We start from the raw sequence: 20,630 nt of genomic DNA, 5'->3' as shown, positions 1-20,630 counted from the left end.
TAACTGCCGTTTGAGGTGATACCTTCAGTCTGGGAAGTCATTTGTATTTTTAGCACATGGACATTTATCTGAGTTTGTAATTTACTGGCATATTTTCCACGGACTGGAATATATATGAAGGATCGGTGGCAACCCAAGCCTTCTGAAGTCCTTAGTTGCCCTAAGTCTGTGGCACTTTATTTCAGCTGATGCCATCAGCAAATATTAGACCCTTTGCCTGCTCCCCATGATGGAATCCCAGAGGACATGGCCTCTTGAGGTGAGCACCTGCCAACTACAATTCTTCCCAAGCCTTAGTCCTTCCGATTTGATGTAGTTGTGAGCAACAGACTCTGTTGTAGAAATAAGTCCAAGTGAAAGCATGTACAGTTAATGGACTGCATTTTAAAATATAACAGGTCTTCCTGTCCTTTCCCTTCTTCTCATTTCATTCTAATGTGTCCGCAGCGAACATAGCAAATCAGTGAAGTTCTAGATTGAACAGAGAATGGGATATTTATGCTGGATTATTGTGAGTTTGGTGAGTATAAGGTAAATTGTTGGTATGGTAATATCAGAGTGGGAAATCAATTCAATCTCCCTCAAATTATTGCATTTGAATTTCAACTGCTGGTAGTCTCTGGTTGAAGAAATCCAATTGTTTCAATGTACTGGCTGCCTTGCCGTAGTCATGTGATCTCCTCCTCTGCAGCAAGTCTGTGCTACCATTTCACACATCACTTGAAACGTGGAGTCAGGAATGGTGCCACTAAAAATGTGTGGATTTTAAGTGCTGGAAGACAGCGATATACCATAAAACAGAAACAGCCATGAATGCCGACCTACAAATGTGTTTTCAGCCTGAAAGAAAAGATGAATGCGCTGGAAAAGAAGGCAGCAAGGCTAGTACAATTGCAACATTGAACAGGCATTTGGATGGGTATATGAATAGGAAGGGTTTGGAGGGATATGGGCCGGGTGCTGGCAGGTGGGATTAGATTGGGTTGTGATATCTGGTCGGCATGGACAGGTTGGACCAAAGAGTCTGTTTCCATGCTGTACATCTCTATGATTCTATGACTATGAAAGTGACAACCCCTACAGACTGGATGATCAGCATAGCAGCAGCGATAAAACCTGAAAAACTGAGACTGTGTGTTATTCCAATGGATCTCAATAAAGCTTTGAGGGATCACACCACTCCCAAGCCATCCACTGAAGGAATTCTGACACAACTTTATTTCTCTCAATGTAAGATATGGTAGTGGCAAATGAAGCTGCAATTCTTCAACTACATTCTGGACCCATTCCGGAGATACGGATGATTAATGTGTTGTTGGTGTTTCCATGAGAGCATCACTGCAGACAGCATGAGGTAGTCAATGATCTTCCTGGAGTGGAAGATATTGTGAGTGATTTGTTGATCTATGAAGGAGGGGCCATAATGAAACAAACTATCATAGACCATGGCCAGAATCCAATATGATGTCTTAATAGAGCTCCCCAGCTAACCCTAAATCTGAACAAGAAAAAGATACGATTGAAAATGACAAACATCAAGTACATAAATCACGTATTGACAGCAAAATGACTTTGCCTGGATCCCGACTCAGTAATAGCTGTAGCACAGATGCAGTGACCAACAAATGTGAATGCAGCGTAATGATTTGTTGGAAGATTGAACTGTTTTGCAAAGTTATTAGAGTGTGAGCCTCTCTGCAAGCTCTCTGCTAAGGATGTGCAGTGATATTGAGGCACAGAACAAAGATGGCGGTGGTGACTGGGTAGGAAGTGTTTGGGGTCCTGTGACAGCAGTTTGAATGATGGCTTCAGCGTCGGTGACTTGGTGGGTCTAGTCTGTCCCTCCTTGCCATGGCGACGATGTAGCAACTTTGGTGTTGGCAATGTGCTGGGTCTGACCCAGAAATTCCAGCTTTGACTGCTTCGGCAGTGTAGCCACTTCAGAACCCAGGAACCGTGGAGGAAACAAAAGATGAACTTTATCTTAACTTTGTCTCAATTATTTCTTTTATAATTTCTCTAATTAAAATGGAAAGCAACTTATAGACATCTCACTATATTTTCATAAATGCAAGTGACAAATTACTATCCTGTGGTATACTAAGAAGCAGAATTTACTAGCATCAGACAATTACTGACAACAATGCCAATGCTGAGAAACATCAATGTTTATGATGAAATCACCTTGGCATAATTACCTACGTCAGGCTTCTACTTATTGACTACAGCTCCACCTTTAACATTATAATGCCAATCCAAACTAATCTCCAAACTCCGAGACTTAGCTTTCTTCTCTGCCCTCTGCAACTGGATCCTCAGCTTCCTGACCCATTGACCACAATCAGTCAGGATAGACAACAGCACCTCCTTCATGATAATCCTCTGTACTGGTGCCCCTCAAGACTGTGTACTCAGCTCCTTACTGTCCTCCCTGTACACCCACGACTATGTGGCCAAATTTCATCTGAACACCATCTACAAGTTTGATGATGACATCACTGTTATAGGCCGGATATCAAACAATGACGAGACAGTATACAGGAAGGTGATAGAGTGCCTGGTCACCCGGTCTAAAGATAACAATCTCTCCCTCAATGTCAGCAAAACTAAAGAGCTGATCATCGACTTTAGGGAGCAAGGAGGAGGTCACGCCCTTATCTACATTAATGAAGCTGAGGTGGAGAGAGTCGAGAGCGTCAGGTTCCTGGGAGTGACAATGACCAAGAATCTGTTCTGGACTACCCACGTTGATGCGACAGTCAAGAATGCACAACGATGCCTCTTCTTCTTCAGGAGGCTAAGGAAATTTAGCATGTCCGTGAGGACTGTCACCAATTTTCATAGATGCACCACAGAAAGCATTCTATCTGAATACGTCATGGTTTGGTATGGCAACATCTCCACCCAGGATTGCAAGAAACTATAGAAAGTTGTCTATACAGACCCAGTCTATCATGCAAGTCAATCTTCAATCCATTGACTCCATCTACACTTCTTGATGCCTGGGAAAGCCAGCCAACATCATCAAAGACCCCTCCTACCCCAGTTATAATCTCTTTCAAACTTTTCTGTCAGGCAGAACATACAAAAGCTTAAACACACATGCCAACAGGTTCAAGAACTGCTTCTTCCCCAGGAAGGAACATCAACGTAGGACTGAACAAGTGCCAGAGAAATTGCAAATGGCAAGATGCATGTGTGCCATTAGAAGACATCCACTATTGAACGATTGTGTATGCAATACATGTGGAGCGACTGACAGACGTGGAACTGACTAGAGTTAGCACACAGTTCTGTTAATGAATGATAATATTCTTTGCCTGTTGCGCAACTTGGGCAATTACCAACTGCAATAGGACTTTTTCCGTTTTGTCTATAAATGGTGGTTGATGGGGAAATGCAATTTCACTTAGTGCATTGGCTGGTTTTTAGTGCCTTAAATTGCTCCACAGGTCATTTTGTAACAGATCTCGTCTGCACATTTATTTCATGAAACACATTCTTGGGTGAAATATATTGCAATATATATTCCAACATCTGATATTGACAAAATGCTAGAAACCACAAATGTACATTCCAACATATGGGGCAACACAGTGATTCAGCAGTCAGCACTGATGCCTCACAACATCAGGGACTCAGGTTTGATTCCATCCTCAGGTGACTGTCCGTGTGGAGTTTGCATATACACCGTGTGTCTGCATGGGCTTCCTCCAGGTGCTCCAGTTTCCTCCCACAGTCCAAAGATGTGCAGGTTATTAGACATGCTAAACTGCCCATAACATTCAAGGTTGTGCAGGTCAAGTAGATTAGCCATGGGAAATGCAGGGTTACGGAGACAGGGTGGAGTGTGCCTTTTTAGAGAGTTGGTATAGAATTGATGGACTAAGTGGCCTGCTTCAACACTGTAGGGATTCTATGAAAACTCTAACTCCTTCTAAACTAGCCATCAGGAAAACCTGACATGGAAAATCAGAGTGAGCCCTTAATGGGTACATCTTGCTGTCTCCTCTGACTGACCTTTATCTTTCCCAGGAGCGAAACTGTGGAGCAGAGTGTGATCAATGTGCCACATACACCCTTCCACTGCAAATCCTGGCATCAAATTTTCAGTGACCCATTGCATCACCATAATGTGTTGGCAGTGTGCTCTGCAAGCCCAGACTTACAACATTGCACCCCTACATTGGGTACGGTCAGCAGTCCATGTAGTGGATCAGGCCACCTCCCTGGGCTACTGCCTTACACCTGGTGCCTAACAGTCTGCTCACAACATCCATGGCCCTAGCTCGCCCTGCTCTAACTTGCATTTGTGATTTGGTGCAGACACACAAACAGACAGATGGCCAGGCTAGTGCTCCAGTGCTCAGTCAAGGGTGTCTGCATCATGAAATATATCAGTGTGCCACGTCTGTCTAGCACCTATACCACATGGCAGCAGCGCTGGCAACAAATATCAACCATCTGCAGCAATCAGGGATGGGACATGTCTGAAAGTTTGAGAGGAGTTGACCTGAACAAACTCCAGTAAAGTCTGTTAGTGTTTGGGGTGTCTGACCCACATGCTTAGTATCACACTGACGATGGAATTTATATTATACATTGCGTATACATGTGAAAAGCAGAACATCTTTTTGACTTGTGGATCATATCAAACAACATAACCTTTTGGCTGTTCACAATAAGTAAGGTACTGACTGTACACAATGAGCCTGTGCTTGGAACACTCCTAGCAGAGTGTCCAACATTAGATGCGATTCTGCAATTGGACAGCATGTGTTGGATAATCATCAGTGTGTGATAGCTGGTTTAGGATTGTCAGCTGGGCTTGCAACATGACACTTTTGCATGTACTTAAATTGTATATAACAATTCACAGAGCCCTGTGCTTTGCAACCAGATGGAACATGTACACTGCTTATTTCAACTCAACAGAGTAGTTGATAGATGTTTCCTGGTTCAATTTGCAGGAACTTGACCAATTTGAGTCAACCTGCCTAGTTTAAAATTTAAACCAAGTTTGGCAATTAACAGTCAGTCATAATTACCTGGTGCATTCTTCATGGCAATACCTCTACCAATCAGAACTCTTCTCTCAAACAGAATAAATATTGAGTTCCTGACATTGACATTTTTGTGAATTGTTCTGATGAGTGCAAGATATGAAACATTGTCAAAGCGTGCCTTTTATATCTAGTTGGGTTTTTTGAGAACGCAAAAATTATGATTGATAATGGTGAACCAATAGATGTAGTATATTTGGATTTCTAAAAGACAATCAGTGAATGCCCAAAACATTGACTGCACAGGCTAACAGTTTCTGCTGTAAATGATGATATTTTGGCATATAAAATGATTGGCAAAGACATGGGAAACAGAATGTCGGTATAAATGGGTGATTTTCACACTGATAAATGTAATGCTGCAGGGATCAGTGCTGTAGTCTCAGTTACTTACAATCTAGATGAGTGTTATGTGTGAAATTTGCTCAGATAGAACAGCAAGCTGTGAGGAGGGTACAAACAGTCTACAAAGGGCTGTAGATAGGTTAAATGAATGGGGGAAAAAAATATCAGCAGATGGAGTATAATGTGAGACAATGTGAGATTGTCCACTTTAGCAGGAAGAATAGAGAAACAGAATATTGTTTAAATGGAGACATATTTTAGAATGCCACAATACAAAGGGTTCTGGGTGTCCTAGCACATGACCCACAAAATGTCAGTGTGTACGTATAGTAAAAAATTAGGAAGTCAAATGCCCTTTATTTTAAGTGGGATGGAGTGTAAAAATAGGAAAGTGTTGTGACACCTGTACAAGACATTGTTAAGACTATACCTAAAATAAAGTATACAGTTCTGGTCTTCTTCCATAACGAGACCAGACTTGCATTAGAAGCATTTTAGAGCAAGTTCACTAGGCTGATTCCTTGGCTGAAAGAGTTGTCTCATGAGAAAGTATTAAGTAGGTTGGGCCTATGCTCATTGGATTTTAGAAGTATGAGAGGTGGTCTTACTGAAAATAAGATTGAGACGGTGTTGATAGGTTCTTGCTGTCATGATGACATCCAGACCAAAGAAGCAGCTTACAAATAATCATTTGAGAAGAAATTTCTTCTTCAGAGGATCACGAATCTTTAAATTTCTCTTCCACAGAGAGCAGTGGAGATTATAATTGGAAATGTTGGAGGCTGAGTTAGAGAAAATTCTGATTGACAACTGGGAAATCAAGGTTTACAGGGGACGCTGAGACATGTGGAGTTAAGACCACTGCCAAATCAGCCTGATCTTATTGAAAGGCTGAGTAGGTTGGTGGGCTAAATGACTGACTCTCACTCTAATTCTTATGATCTCAGTTGTGACCTACAATTCTGAAGTGGCATTCTTACCTGTGAGTCTGAAGTCTGTGAGCTGAAACACTGCAAACAGTGCATATTCTGGGCTGTCACATCAATGTATTACTGTTTGGCTGCTGGCTTTTGATTGAGATGTTATATTTCTTGGGTAGACATAAAAGATCCCATGATGCTATTGGAAAAAGACCAGGGCAGCTCTTCCTAGAATCCTGATTCATATTAACTAACATTATGATAATAGTTAACCAGATCATTATCACGTTGCTATTTGTGGGACCCTGATGCCGCATTTTCAACATTTTCAGACGGCATTGACTGTATAACACATGAGGGCATTTTGGGATTGTCACAAAAACTTTATAAAGGCAACATCTCTCTTTCTTTCAGTGGTGACTCCTAGCATTACAACATTTCCTTTAGGTTTCCTTACAAAGCACTCTATTTTCCACTTGCAGGATGATTCTGCAACCCTGTCTAATGAAGTCAAAAATCACACCACATTGGGTTATGGTCCCACAGGTTTATTTGAAACCACAAGCTTGTGGTTTTCAATAAACCTGTTAGACTATAACCGGGTTTTGTGTGATCTTTTACTTTACCCACCCCAATCCAACACCGGCACCTCCACATCTTGTCTATTAAAGTGTTGGGCCTGGTCCTGTACTGAGAATGGTTTTGAGGAATGAGGTTAAGCTCTTTCTTGAATGGTTTCCCACGAACAGGAATAGGCTACAGGAGATGCTAACAAATTTGAGTTCTGGGTCACGGCACTGCAGTGTGAATTTAGATTCGCCATGACTTGTATTTTCTTTTATTGAATACAAAAGTACTTTGGTATGGGCTGCACCACTAATAGGTTTTACATCTTTCAGCATCTTTTAGTAATTTTAGGAGGCTCCAGTGATTTATTTTGCTTGTTCCAGTGGAGCTGGGACAGGATTGTGTTATTGATCTCATCATAGTGTACCATGCAGCAGTAACTATTCTCCAGATAATGAATACCTGGAGATCTGTAACCCACACAATAACCCACAGGGAATTACTCACGAGTCAACATTCACCCCAAAATAAGCTGCTGAGAGTGCCATGTAAAGAATCAGTGGCACCATTTGACTCTGAGTCAAATGATAAGGGGTTCAAGACCCAGTCTAGGTTTGTGGACATAAGCTGTGTGCAGTACAAAGGGAAACAACATTAATGGAAGTGCTACCTTTCACATGAACTGGTTCAACTTGAAGAAGATCGAAGGTGTCCTCCAGGTGCCCTGACTAATATTCATGCCTTAACCAAAACCAGCAGTGACTTCTGTGTGAAATTGGTTACATCAATTCAGTTGCTAATTTTTAACACTTTCCCAGACTTCAAATTTAGGAGAAATTTATAATTTGTGCGTGGAATAAATATGGCTATTTATTTTTTGTATGACCTTGCAAAGCCAAAGTTTGTCTGTCAAAAGTGAATAAATGAGTCATTATCACATTCTGCCTCTGTTTGTTTGACGACAAAGTTCTTTGCAAGTTAACAAAAGCCTAAATGAATACAGCATCTGTGACCACTATGTTTCTATATGGCAGGGGACCTAGACATTCCATCAACAAAGAGTCCAGCGCATTCTCCCAATTTAATGGGAGGACCATCAAAGGAATGCTAGTGTCTCTTTCTTGAAGCCAGTTCCACAAGCATACAGAGGAAACCTCTGAAAGATGAACTGAACACTGTGTCCACCCGGATGGCTGAAACTTTCTCACTTGCCAGGAGTCTTCTTAACTTTTGAATAGTCGGAGTTCTGGAGAGGGAAAAGAACACCCTCCAAAGCCTGTTTGAAAATTTCCTTGAAGCACAGTAGCACTAGCATCAATGACATGTAGAAACTTGCTTCCATGTGTTCCAAATGGTGACTATCTGTCTCTCAAATTGAATCACATTTTGTATCCAAACACCTCAATGATGAGGCAAAGTGGTGGCAGAGAAGGAAAGGAAAGACAGTAAATCCTGCACTCTAGATCCCGCTGTCACATCTGACCAATGTACCCAAAGATCTGCAGGTTGACAATTGACCTGTGAATCATATTAGGACCCAGGCCAGAAACCCACAATCATACATTGACATCTCCCTCGATTAGAGGAACAGGTGGCAATGATCTTTCTGTGCGCAAATTAGCTACTTGGTTTGCATACACGCCAACACACTTCGCAAAGGTACACCATTTGGCATTTTACTGCTTTTGAAAGTTCTGATGATGTAAATATTTATTAGGCAGATTATTTCTTTATAAATTTAAAGCAAAAACAGAACACAATGCATGCAGTGAAAAGGTATGAGTCGGCCTGTCAGCTAGATGCCTGTACCCAAACACACATCTTCTTAGGTGCTCACTCCCCACAGTCTTTTACATCTTTACATGGGCCTGTAATTTTTCCCACATTTTGAGTTGCCAACTTTATTTGCACATATTCCTGGATCTTTTGTCACACAATCTTCACCTTCCAATGGCTCTCTATCACCATACAGCCTTTCTTTCCTTTTTAAATGTCTCTGTATTTAATAAATGCAAGTAAATGAATGAATTGATGAAAATAAATGAGGCGATTTTTATTGTTGCTTGTTGCAGAGTCTGGACATTAACGAATTTTGCTTATCCTCACATTTCCCTGATGTTCTCTCCTAATAATCACACACAACAAGAGGAGACCACAGTGAAACACCAGGAACAATCTAGTAGCTGAAGCCATCCTTATTTGTCAGCCATGGCAATTAAACAGCGAATAGAAAGAAGGGTACAGAGTTTCACTGGGTAAACGAAAGTTGGTCACGCAACATTGAACATCTGGAACATCATTAATGCACATTCTTTACCTCTTTATTTTAGTCTACAGCCTCCAGCTCAAAGAAGAGATTGTTATGGAATGTCTGTGGCGACACTTACCTCGAATATCAACAACTTACATTTATGTAGTGCCTCCAATACAGTAAGTAAAAATTTGGACTCTCCACAGGAGAATTATCAGACACAGATTTAACACAAATTAGATATTAGGGACAGTGAGTAGAAGTTTGGTCAAACAAGGAGCTCTTAAGGAGCTTTCTAAATGTCAGTGGTGGACAGGCAAAGGCACTTAGAGATGGAAGTCAGGACTTCGGGCCTAGATAACTGAAATCTGATGCCAGGCCGAAGGAAATATCAAACAGTCTCGGCAAGTAAACAAAGAAATGATGCTGTACTTTCGGCCTACCTGAAGTAACTGCTGGCAGCTGCCAGGACAACCCGGTGGCAGGAAAATTCTCTTTTATCCACACACAGGACGACATCAGTGAGGGAGCTATCCAGCCGGAGGTCATCCAGGCCGCCCTGCAGGATGGTGGAGAAGCCAGCATCGTCGAACGTCACCGTCCCATCGGATGACCCTTCCGTCAGCCCCTCAACGGTCCAGCTATGTTTCCCAGCCTGGCAGCTCGAGCCCTTGTCAGTGCTGTTCTCCACCACATCGGCCATTTCGCATGCTACTGTCTGATTGCTCCACTCCTCGCAGACTGAAGCAGCTTTTCTGAGATTTCAGAGTTGGTTGTAATGTTGCCCTTTGACGGATTTCCTGCTCATGACTCGCTTCTTATCAGAGACCAACACACATGTAGAACAGGAAGAGCTGCACTTTCTCATTTTGTTTCATCTTCGCTACCCTCCCCACCCCACATCCCCACCCCCCCCCACCCCTCTGGTGTCACTGATGCGCAGTTAACTTAGCACACTGAATGATCATAATTAAATGCTTTGCAACTCTTTCAAGTTTCCTTTCCGCTTTGCAGGGAATTGAATGTTACTTTACTGGATGCAGCTCTAGTAATGTAAGAAAGTCAATAGCAATTGGGTGTTAGAGTCAAAACAGGGGCTTGGATGACATAAAATAACCATGGAATTGCTTAATGAGAGTATCTAATCTGAATCCTCAATGTGACAGTCAGTTCCTATCCTAGGATGCCTTCCCCAGAGCAAATTATTTTCCAAATTGGACAGTCCACAACCAGATAGCAATGATTTTCCATCATGCAATTCCTTTAATTTTCTGCCATCTCTCCCAGAGGACAATGGTGCTTGTTGATGTTTGATGTTATGGGCATGGAAAGTTCACACATTGTGTTCCAAGGTGCAAACATGCCTCGCTCTGTGAGTTCACAAATTCTCACAGTTAATGCAAAGCTGTATCACTTCAGGATGAGGGGATCTAGTGCAGCAAATGTGACCAATAGAACAAGTAATGGATCCCATTGAAATACAGTCATTAGGTTGATGGGGGATCAGCATTAATCACTCTCATTATATGTAACTTCAGCGTAACATGGCAGTCTCTTGAGGCCATCAGTGCAACCTGAATATCGCCACTAGAATAAAGTGAGGCAAGTCTACCAATAAATGATACTTTTTGGGTTATTGGATATTAGGTCAAATGGAGCAATTTTCCACTTTTTAGCACTTGAACTTTATCAAACTGTCCCAAGCCAGGAATCACATGTATGGGGGTTGAGGAAAGCTTCTTCCACGCTGTGCCAGCAAACATTTCCAGAGTGTTAATTACAATGTAAACCTCTTATATAGTCTCATCAAACACTACCTGGACAATTACAGCCAAGGTTGACATAAAATTAAACTCCTTCTCTGCCTTATCATGTGTTGCCAAGCTAAGTATAAAATTAAAGACAGAGTAAAGCTGACTCTGTAAAATTGAAAAGTTCTCAGGTCATGCGCATCACTGTTGGGTACAAAATATAAACTGTTCTATCAAACTCTCCCAGGTGAAAACAGCATAGGTTGAATACAGAGTAAATCTTCCTCTACAGTGTTCTAACAAGAAGTAGAAAGTGATGAACAACATCAGTGAGGTGCATTACACCAATAATTCGATCTCAAACCAACCTCAATGTCACCTCCTACTAAAGAGTTTATCCTCATGACTTTTCCAAGGGAGATTGTCAACTGCAAGACCATTTCGAATTTGTACCAAAATGTAATTCATGGGCCGATGATGTCCATTTGAAACTGTTCAAATATAGGGCAGATTAAAATTATTAAGCATTTACAAACATCTATCATATCGGCCTGGTCTACATTTCCAACGTGGAGTGAAGGGAGAGATCTAATGAACTGTAGCAATAAATTTGCATTGGTTGTTTCAGTCCTGTTCATTCATTAGAGCATTTCCATGACGCCACATACCTTTTTGAGGGCAATGATTGCCAGGGAAACAGCTGTGAGTGTTTGAATGTTCTGTGTATTTAATTTTACCTGCGAAAGCAGAGAAAGCAGTCTGGTTTATTTAAAGCAAGTTGAGATATGAAAATAAGGAAGTAGTGCAACAGTTACAGAGTCTTGTTCAGATTCCTTCCGGAGTATTGTGTTCAGTCTTGGAGCACTGCATCTCAGGAAGAATATATTGGCTTGATTGAATATACACAAACACTCCTAGAATGATACCAGGTCTTAAATGATTAACTTATTAGGACAGTGCTCATACAAAAGGCACACTCTCTCAAATCCCTCAGCCTCAAATAGGGAGGCCATGTCAGATTTTGGAACTTGCTGACTTTCAGGGGAAAAAATTGGAATGTGTTAATTCAGATCAGGATCCATTCAATACGAAACCAACAGAATTGCAAATTAACCACCATGTTGCTGCTGATATTAATTCAGTTCACACAGCAGTGGGTGTAATGGCTCTTTCACACCTCTCCCCACTTCCCTACATCGGTCAACTTATTTAAATTAAGAACACATTAGTCAAAAAAGTGTTTAGTTTATATGTGAGTGACCCTGTATAAATGCACACAATTATGATTTGGAGATGTTAGTGTAGGACTGGGCTGTACAAAGTTAAGAGTCACATAACACCAGGTTATAGTCCAACAAGTTTAATTGGAAGCACTAGCTTTCGGAGCACTGTTCCTTCATCACCACCTGATGAAGGAGCGGCGCTCTGAAAACTAGTGTGCTTCCAATTAAACCTGTTGGACTATAACCTGGTGTTGTGTGATTTTTAACTTTGCACACAATCAGTTCAATTTATCACAATTTTTAGAGTCACTTAATATTCTGGCTGTTATTCAGGTCATTGGATCTGTTGTTACTTTGCATCAGAGGAAATTCACTTTAAGCTCTGCCATCCATTGTCCTGTTTGCTGAAGTCGGCCTTTTGTTCTGCAGAAAGATGTGCTTCACTGACTATCATAGATATCCATTTCACATTGAGGTTTATACCCTTCCGCTCAGCTATACCTTTTCCAATGCGACATCTTAAAATTCAACCTTTGCTCAACTTTCATCTATCAAAATTGAAATAAGAGTCTAAAATTTCAGGATATAATGGACAATTTTTGTCCTCTGTGGAGATGAGGTGGCAGGGGTTGAATTTTATAAGCTCAATCATCGTCAAAAACATTTTCACAAAGTTTTACTTTTTCTTTAAACATACAACACATATTAAACATACTTTTAAAACACATTAAACAAACTTTAAACATATCATCATTGTCACATTCATGTATTTTGATAATTTGGAACACTATGGAATGGTACATTTTCCATCCATTACTTTGGAATATTGTGTTACAAAAAAAAATCATTAACTTTAACTAAGTGTCCTATCCCCTCTCTCACATCCCTGGGAGAACTGACTCAAGCTAGAACAAAATTCAATGTCTTTTCAACCTATTTTGTTCAAATTATTTTGTTACATGTGCAACCCTAGACTTTGGATGCCATCTGAAAGAAAAAAAATGTGCATTTGTATAGCACCTTTTTGCTATCTTAGGTTACTGCCCAAAAGTATTCACATCAACTGACTTACTTCTGAAGTGTTGCAATGTAATAACCGCAGTGGCTTGTTTATGCATCATGCTCCCACAAACCACAATTAAATAAATTGTCATTCATTTAGAGTCATAGTCATAGAGACGTGCAGCACAGTCCAACCTGTTCATGCATCCAGATATCCCAACCCAATCTAGTCCCAGCTGCCAGCACCCAGTCCATATCCCTCCAAACCATTCCTATTCATATACCCATCCAAATGCCTTTTAAATGTTGCAATTGTACCAGCCTCCACCACTTCCGCTGGTAGCTCATTCCATATACATACACCCCTCTGCATGAAAACGTTGCCCCTTAGGTTTCTTTTATACATTTCCACTCTCACCCTAAACCTATGCCCTCTAATTCTGGACTCTCCCACCCCAGGGAAAAGACTTTTTTTCATCCTATCCATGCCCCTCACAATTTTATATAACTCTATGAGGTCACCCCTCAGCCTCCGACGCTCCAGGGAAAACAGCTCCAGCCTGTTCAGCTTCTCTGTATAGCTCAAATCCTCCAACCCTGGCAATATCCTTGTAAATCTTTTCTGAACCCTATCAAGTTTCACAACATCTTTCTGATAGGAAGGAGACCAGAACTGCACGCAAAATTCCAACAGTGACCTAACCAATGTCCTGTACAGCCGCAACATGACCTCTCAACTCAATACTCTGACCAATAAAGGAAAGCATACCAAATGCCTTCTTCACTATCCTATCCACCTGCGACTTGACTTTCAAGGAGTTATGAACCTACACTCCAAGGTCTCTTTGTTCAGCAACATTCCCTAGGACCTTACCATTAAGTGTATAAGTTCTGCTAAGATTTGTTTTCCCAAAATTTAGCACCTCGCATTTACCCGAATTAAACTCCATCTGCCACTTCTCAGCCCATTGGTCCATCTGATTAAGATCGTGTTGTAATCTTTGCTAACCTCCAATTTTGGTGTCATCTGCAAACGTACTAATTAAACCTCTTATGCTCACATCCAAATATGTATATATATGACGAAAAGAAGTGGACCAGCACCAATCCTTGTGGCACTCCAATGGTCACAGGTCTCCAGTCTGAAAAACAACCCTTTACTACCACCCTCTGTCTTCTACCTTTCAGCCAGTTCTGTATCCAAATGGCTGGTTCTCCCTGCATTCCATGAAATCTAACCTTGCTAACCAGTCTCCCATGGGGAACCTTGTCGAACGCCTTACTGAAGTCCATACAGATCACATCTACCACTTTGCCCTCATCAATCCCCTTTGTTACTTCTTCAAAAAGCTCAATCAAGTTTGTGAGACATGATTTCCCACACACAAAGCCATATTGACTATCCCTAATCAGTCCTTACCTTTCAAAATACATGTACATCCTGTCCCTCAGGATTCCCTCCAACAACTTGCCCACCACCGATGTCAGGCTCACTGGTCTATAGTTCCCTGGCTTATCCTAACCACCTTTCTGAAACAGTGGCACCACGTTAGCCAACCTCCAGTCTTCCAGCATCACACCTGTGATGATTGATGATATAAATATTTCAGTAAGAGGCCCAGCAATCACATCCCTAGCTTCCCACGGAATTCTAGGGTACACCTGATCAGGTCCTGGGGATTTATCCACCTTTATACGTTTCAAGACATCCAGTACTTCCTCCTCTGTAATATGGACATTTTCCAAGATGTCACCATCTATTTCCTTACATTCTATACCTCCCATGTCCTTTTCCACACTAAATACTGATGCAAAATACTCGTTTAGTATCTCCTCCATCTCCTGCGGCTCCACACAAAGACCGCCGTGCTGATCTTTGAGGGGCCCTAATCGCTCCCTAGTTACCCTTTTGTCCTTAATGTATTTGTAAAAACCCTTTAGATTCTCCTTAACTCTATTTGTCAAAGCTATCTCATGTCTCCTTTTTGCCCTCCTGATTTTCCTTTTAAGTATACTCCTACTGCCTTTCTATTCTAAGGATTCATTTGATCTATCCTGTAAATACCTGACATATGCTTCCTTCTTTTTCTTAACTAAAATCCTCAATTTCTTTAGTCATCCAGCAATCCCTATACCTACCAACCTTCCCTTTCACCCTAACCGGAATATACTGTCTCTGGACTCTCGTTATCTCATTTCTGAAGGCTTCCCATTTTCCAGCCATCCCTTTACCTGCAAACATTTGCCCCCAATTAGCTTTGGAAAGTTCTTATCTAATGCCATCAATCTTGGCCTTTCTCCAATTTAGAACTTCAATGTTTAGATCTGATCTATCCTTTTCCATCACTATTTTAACACTGATAGAATTATGGTCACTGGCCACAAAGTGCTCCCCCACTGACACCTCAGTCACCTGCCCTGCCTTATTTCCCAAGAGTAGGTCAAGTTTTGCATCTTCTCCAGTAGGTACATCCACGTACTGAATCAGAAAATTTTCTTGTACACACTTAACAAATTCCTCCCCATCTAAATCCTTAACACTATGGCAGTGTTAAAATCCCCTACCATAACCACCCTATTATTCTTACAGATAACTGAGATCTCCTTACAAAGTTGTTTCTCAACTTCCCTCTGACTATTAGGGGGTTTATAATCCAATCCCAACAAGGTGATCATCCCATTCCTATTTCTCAGTTTCACCCAAATACCTTTCCTGTATGTATTTCTGGGTATAACCTCCTTCTGTACAGCTGCGATCCTATCCCTTATCAAAAACGCCACTCCCCCTCCTCTCTTGCCTCCCTTTGTATCCTTTCTGTAGCATTTGTATCCTGGAACATTAAGCTGCCAGTCCTGTCCATCCCTGAGCCATGTTTCTGTAATTGCTATGATATCCCAGTCCCATGTTCCTAACCATGCCCTGTGTTCATCTGCCTTCCCTGTAAGGCCTCCTGCATTGAAACAAATGCAGTTTAATTTATCAGTCCTAATTGTTCTCTGCTTTGTCGCTGCCTGCCCTGACTGTTTGACTCGCTTCTGTTCTCAACTGTACCAGTCTCAGACTGATCGCTTTCCTCACTATCTCCCTAGGTCCCATGGCCAATTTCAATGATCCAAAAATGTGAATCTTTCTCCCATACACCAGCTCCTCAGCCATGCATTCATCTGCTCTATCGTCCTATTTCTGCCCTCACTAGCTCATAGAACCGGGAGTAATCCAGATATTACTACTCTCAAGGACTCCTTTTTAAATTCCTGCCTAACTCTCTGTAATCTCCCTTCAGAATCTCAAACTTTTCCCTTCCTAAGTCGTTGGTTGCAATGTGTATAATGACATCCCGCTGGTCCCACTCCCCCTTGAGAACATTCTGCACCCTCTATGGGACATCCTTGATCCTGGCACCAGGGAAGCAACACACCATTCTGCTTTTTCGCTGCTGGCCACAGAAATGTCAGTCTGTACCTCAGACTAGAGAATCACCTAGCACAATCAATCTCTTGCTCTATTCTTTTTTATGTGCTCATTTTTGGTGGGACTGGTCTTTGCCAGTAACACACGATGGTCTCTTAGCAAATCAGCAACATGTTTTATACCATGACCAGTTGAAACCAGCAGAAAAGTTTCAAAGTGCAATATTAGCTCTTGTTTGGGATCCCCTTTTGTGTTAATAGCTTAAAACATTTCAACCCCCATAATATCTTCAATTCATGCTTAACAGAGCAAGGACTGTGCAGTGGACAACAGAGAACATCACTCAATGAGCTGCCAACCATCCTGATCACTGTTATACTTGAAGATGGTACCACCACCAATAAATTTGATATTGGAAATATTTCTAATGCTGTGGAACAGGAAGCACAGAGCACAATACTGAGCAGTCCTGATTAAATAATGGTGATGTATGGGTTGTTGAGGTTTCAGCTGTATTTTTAATTTCCAGAAGTACAACTACACTTTACTGGTGGTGTATTTTTCAAATTTATTAACCATCACCAGTAAAACACCATGATTCCAATTAAATACTTTCTCTCCAAAGCCTGTAAAGGAGGGCAATAATTGTATCAATTATACATTCAGGTGGAGGGTATTGTTTGGATGTTTACTTGAATATATACAGCTAATATGTGGAGTCAGGAGCTATGTACCTACAGGTATCTCTTTCACTCTGTGAATAAATCATTTCCACAATAAGCTTTGTTTGTGTTTCTTTTTCAGCTGACTATCAGGAGTACAGCATAGGGGAACAAAGGGGTACATGAGCGGGAAAATTTAACAGCAAGTGGTAATGACCCGGAACTCACTGCCCACAAGGGCGTTGGAAGCACAACCAATGATTTCAAGCAGAAATTTGGGGAAAGAAGGACCTGAGGGAAATAAACATGCAGAGCTATGGAATGGAGCAGGGGAATAGAACTGATTAGTTTTCTTCATAGAGGTCTAGTAGCTATTCAGTTGGCCAAATGATCTCCATCTGCGTGTTACAACAATAGAGAGTGACAGAATGTAAAGCGTGTGTTGAACAATTATGTGGCTCCCGGGAGTATAGAATTAAAGCAGCTAGATTCAGTCAAAATTTATTTGCATTCCAGGAAGAAATTGGCGTCAAGAATAGTAATATGCACGATGTCTGAAACATCACATAGTCATTTTGAAATGAGGACCTGTGCATAGAGAAAAATTTGGAAATAATTGTGAGGTAATCAAGGATAGCTGATGTTGGAGTTGGTTTTGTAAAGCCAGGAGATAGAGACAGTGTTGGGGTTTAAGAGAAATAGGTCCTCAATCATGGAAAAATAGTGGTTGACAGCTCTGCTCTGCCTCACCCCCCCCCCCCCAATAATGGGACAATATGGGAGCTAATTGGTAGTAAACCAGCACTGACGAATGGAGGGCAGGAGATAGAGGAGGTTGTAGAGGTATATAAATGATATTCAAGAGGGAATTACAAATCGGGATGAACAATATGAAATCAATGAACTGGGGTGACTAGTGAGCTGGGCTTAGCTTGTGACAGAATGGAGCTGTGAACTCCAAAAGATTGTGTAAAGATTAAGTTGTAATAGTCGCACCAGATTATAGTGCTATTTTGTCATTAGAAAAAGTGTGATGCCTAGTGATGGTTTAACCTGAGGGTCACCATGTCTCAGGTGAGGAGAGACATTGAGAAGGCCAGATCTTCATTGTAACCTCAGCCAGTGTGGGAACTGTACCCATATTGTTGGCAACACACTGCATTGCAAACCAGACATCCAGCTAACTGAGCTAACCAAACCCCTAATGATTGTAAAAGATGGAGATAGAAGACTTCTTGTTGGTAGCCGATGACCTCAATAGCATGAACAGATGTTTCAATGATGACCGTTAAACAAAGACAGACAAGAGTTAAATAAAGGAGATCAAAATGGCTGAGGTTTGTAATGGGCCTGAATGGGGGCCTGAATATGTTGATTTTTGGCTAAGTTCAAATTGTGGCGAATATTTTTAATGGAATTCGCACCATGAGGCCTTGCAGGTTGTCTCACAGTTTCTGACCAAGTTCACTGTATTAGCTATCTGGTTCTCCCCTATTCAGCTCCTCTGTCTATTCAGGCACCAGGTTACCATGTGGCATTCCCAGAACAACCCAGTACTCAGCAGATATCTCAAGAGGGTTGGAATATAAAAGCACCGTTGTGCTACTGAGACTTTATAAAGCTCTGGTTAGGCCCCATTTGGAGTACTGTGTCCAGTTTTGGTCCCCACACCACAGGAAGGACATACTGGCACTGGAGCGTGTCCAGTGGAGATTCACACGGATGATCCCTGGAATGGTAGGTCTAACATACAAGGAACGGCTGAGGATCCTGGGATTGTATTCATTGGAGTTTAGAAGATTAAGGGGAGATTTAATAGAAACTTACAAGATAATACATGGCTTGGAAAGGGTGGAAGTTAGGAAAATGTTTCCGTTAGGCGAGGAGACTAGGACCCATGGACACAGCCTTAGAATTAGAGGGGGTCAATTCAGAACAGAAATGCGGAGACATTTCTTCAGCCAGAGAGTGGTGGGCCTGTGGAATTCATTGCTGCAGTGTGCAGTGGAGGCCGGGACGCTAAATGTCTTCAAGGCAGAGATTGATAAATTCTTGATGTCACAAGGAATTAAGGGCTACGGGGAGAATGCTGGTAAGTGGAGTTGAAATGCCCATCAGCCATGATTGAATGGCGGAGTGGACTCAATGGGCCGAATGGCCTTACTTCACTCCTATGTCTTATGGTCTTATAATTCATTGCCATTCCACGTGAACGCGCCATCTTTAATAGCCACGGTGCACTCTAACAAGCCCTGTCAGTTTGCAGCTGCCCTGCACTGTTCCTGACATTTACCCAAGACATGGCAGTTAGGGAGCAATCAGTGTACTGTTTCTGTGGGTAGAGAACTGGAGACACAGCTGGATGGGTTCGCGGAATCTCCCCCTCCACTCCCACCCCACCCACCAGCCGTGGAGGCCACGACACTGGGATATAGCAGCTTTGTCTGAGGCGCCACCTGGATTATAGCAATCTCAGCCATCTGGAAGGTGCCACACTCTTCTCTCCAATATCTCACACACTCTGTCTCTGCTCCTGTCCCCAACCCCCCACCAAGACTTGTACTCAACCACTCTGACTATTGCCTGAACATCTTTCCTCGCTCACTGTCACCCAGCCCAACCCTAGGCACCAGGAGCTCTGCATGCCCTCTGTACTGCCTTGTCACTTGTTCCAGATACCTCTCCACCTGCACTGAACGCAAGAGCTATTCCACTCATTTTCGTCTCACTTAATATCTCCCTGTCTCTCACTTAAAGGATGAAACAATAGGGTAGTGGCCTGCCCAACATTCAGTTCCTCATCTCTTACGAGGAGAGCAGTCTGACCAACCCCAAGAAGCTGACTGACCATGTCCAAGTTCTTAACACTAACATCAGCCTATACTAACATCAGCCCTCGTGTATATCCTGAAGAAGGGTCACTGGATCTGAAACATTGACTCTGCTTTCTTTCCACAGGTGCTGCCAGACCTGCTGAGTTTCTCCAGTAATTTTTCTTTTCATTTCAGATTTCCAGCATCCATGGTTCTTTATTATATTGTAAATGACAGACTTGATAAGATTTATTGTTAGCTTCCACCAAAGCTCTTTGGGTGAGAAAAAGGAAAATCAGGTAATGTCTACGGATCACGATACGGCAATTGTGCTGAAGACTGGTGTATCAGAAATAACCACATTCCTGGCCAAGCTATTCCAGTACAACTCCAACACTGGCAATTACCTGACAATTGGAAATTTGCTCAGGTATGACTATCTGTAAAAAGTAGGACAAATCCAACCCAGTCAATTGATTTTCCCCAAAAGCAGTGATGAGGACTATCAAGTGCAAATCATCTTCCTCCAAACAAATTGCTCTTAGAAAGAAACAGGAGGATGCAATGTCTTTGAAGTTTCATGGGATAGTTAATTCTGATTGTTTCTAAAAATTCATGGAA

At 41.8% G+C, this 20,630-nt stretch overlaps 1 protein-coding gene across 4 annotated transcripts in view; it reads right to left on the bottom strand.

Moving 5' to 3' along the window:
• klhl6 (kelch-like family member 6) overlaps positions 1–20,630 on the bottom strand; it is a 96,076-nt gene that overhangs the window by 39,395 nt on the left and 36,051 nt on the right. For 2 of the 4 annotated variants that reach the window (XM_060834948.1, XM_060834949.1), the window contains exon 1: positions 9,590–9,920. The exons of the other annotated variants lie outside the window; for them this stretch is intronic. In XM_060834948.1, coding sequence (XP_060690931.1) covers positions 9,590–9,849 — 260 coding nt within the window. In that variant the 5' untranslated portion in view covers positions 9,850–9,920. Of the gene's footprint in view, positions 1–9,589; positions 9,921–20,630 lie in introns of those variants that run through there. 4 annotated transcript variants of the gene reach the window in all.

Source organism: Hemiscyllium ocellatum, chromosome 13, assembly GCF_020745735.1.
Source record: "Hemiscyllium ocellatum isolate sHemOce1 chromosome 13, sHemOce1.pat.X.cur, whole genome shotgun sequence".
Classification (NCBI taxonomy): domain Eukaryota; kingdom Metazoa; phylum Chordata; class Chondrichthyes; order Orectolobiformes; family Hemiscylliidae; genus Hemiscyllium; species Hemiscyllium ocellatum.
The sequence above is the reverse complement of the archived record's forward strand: the minus strand, read 5'-3'. Positions and strand labels throughout refer to the sequence as shown.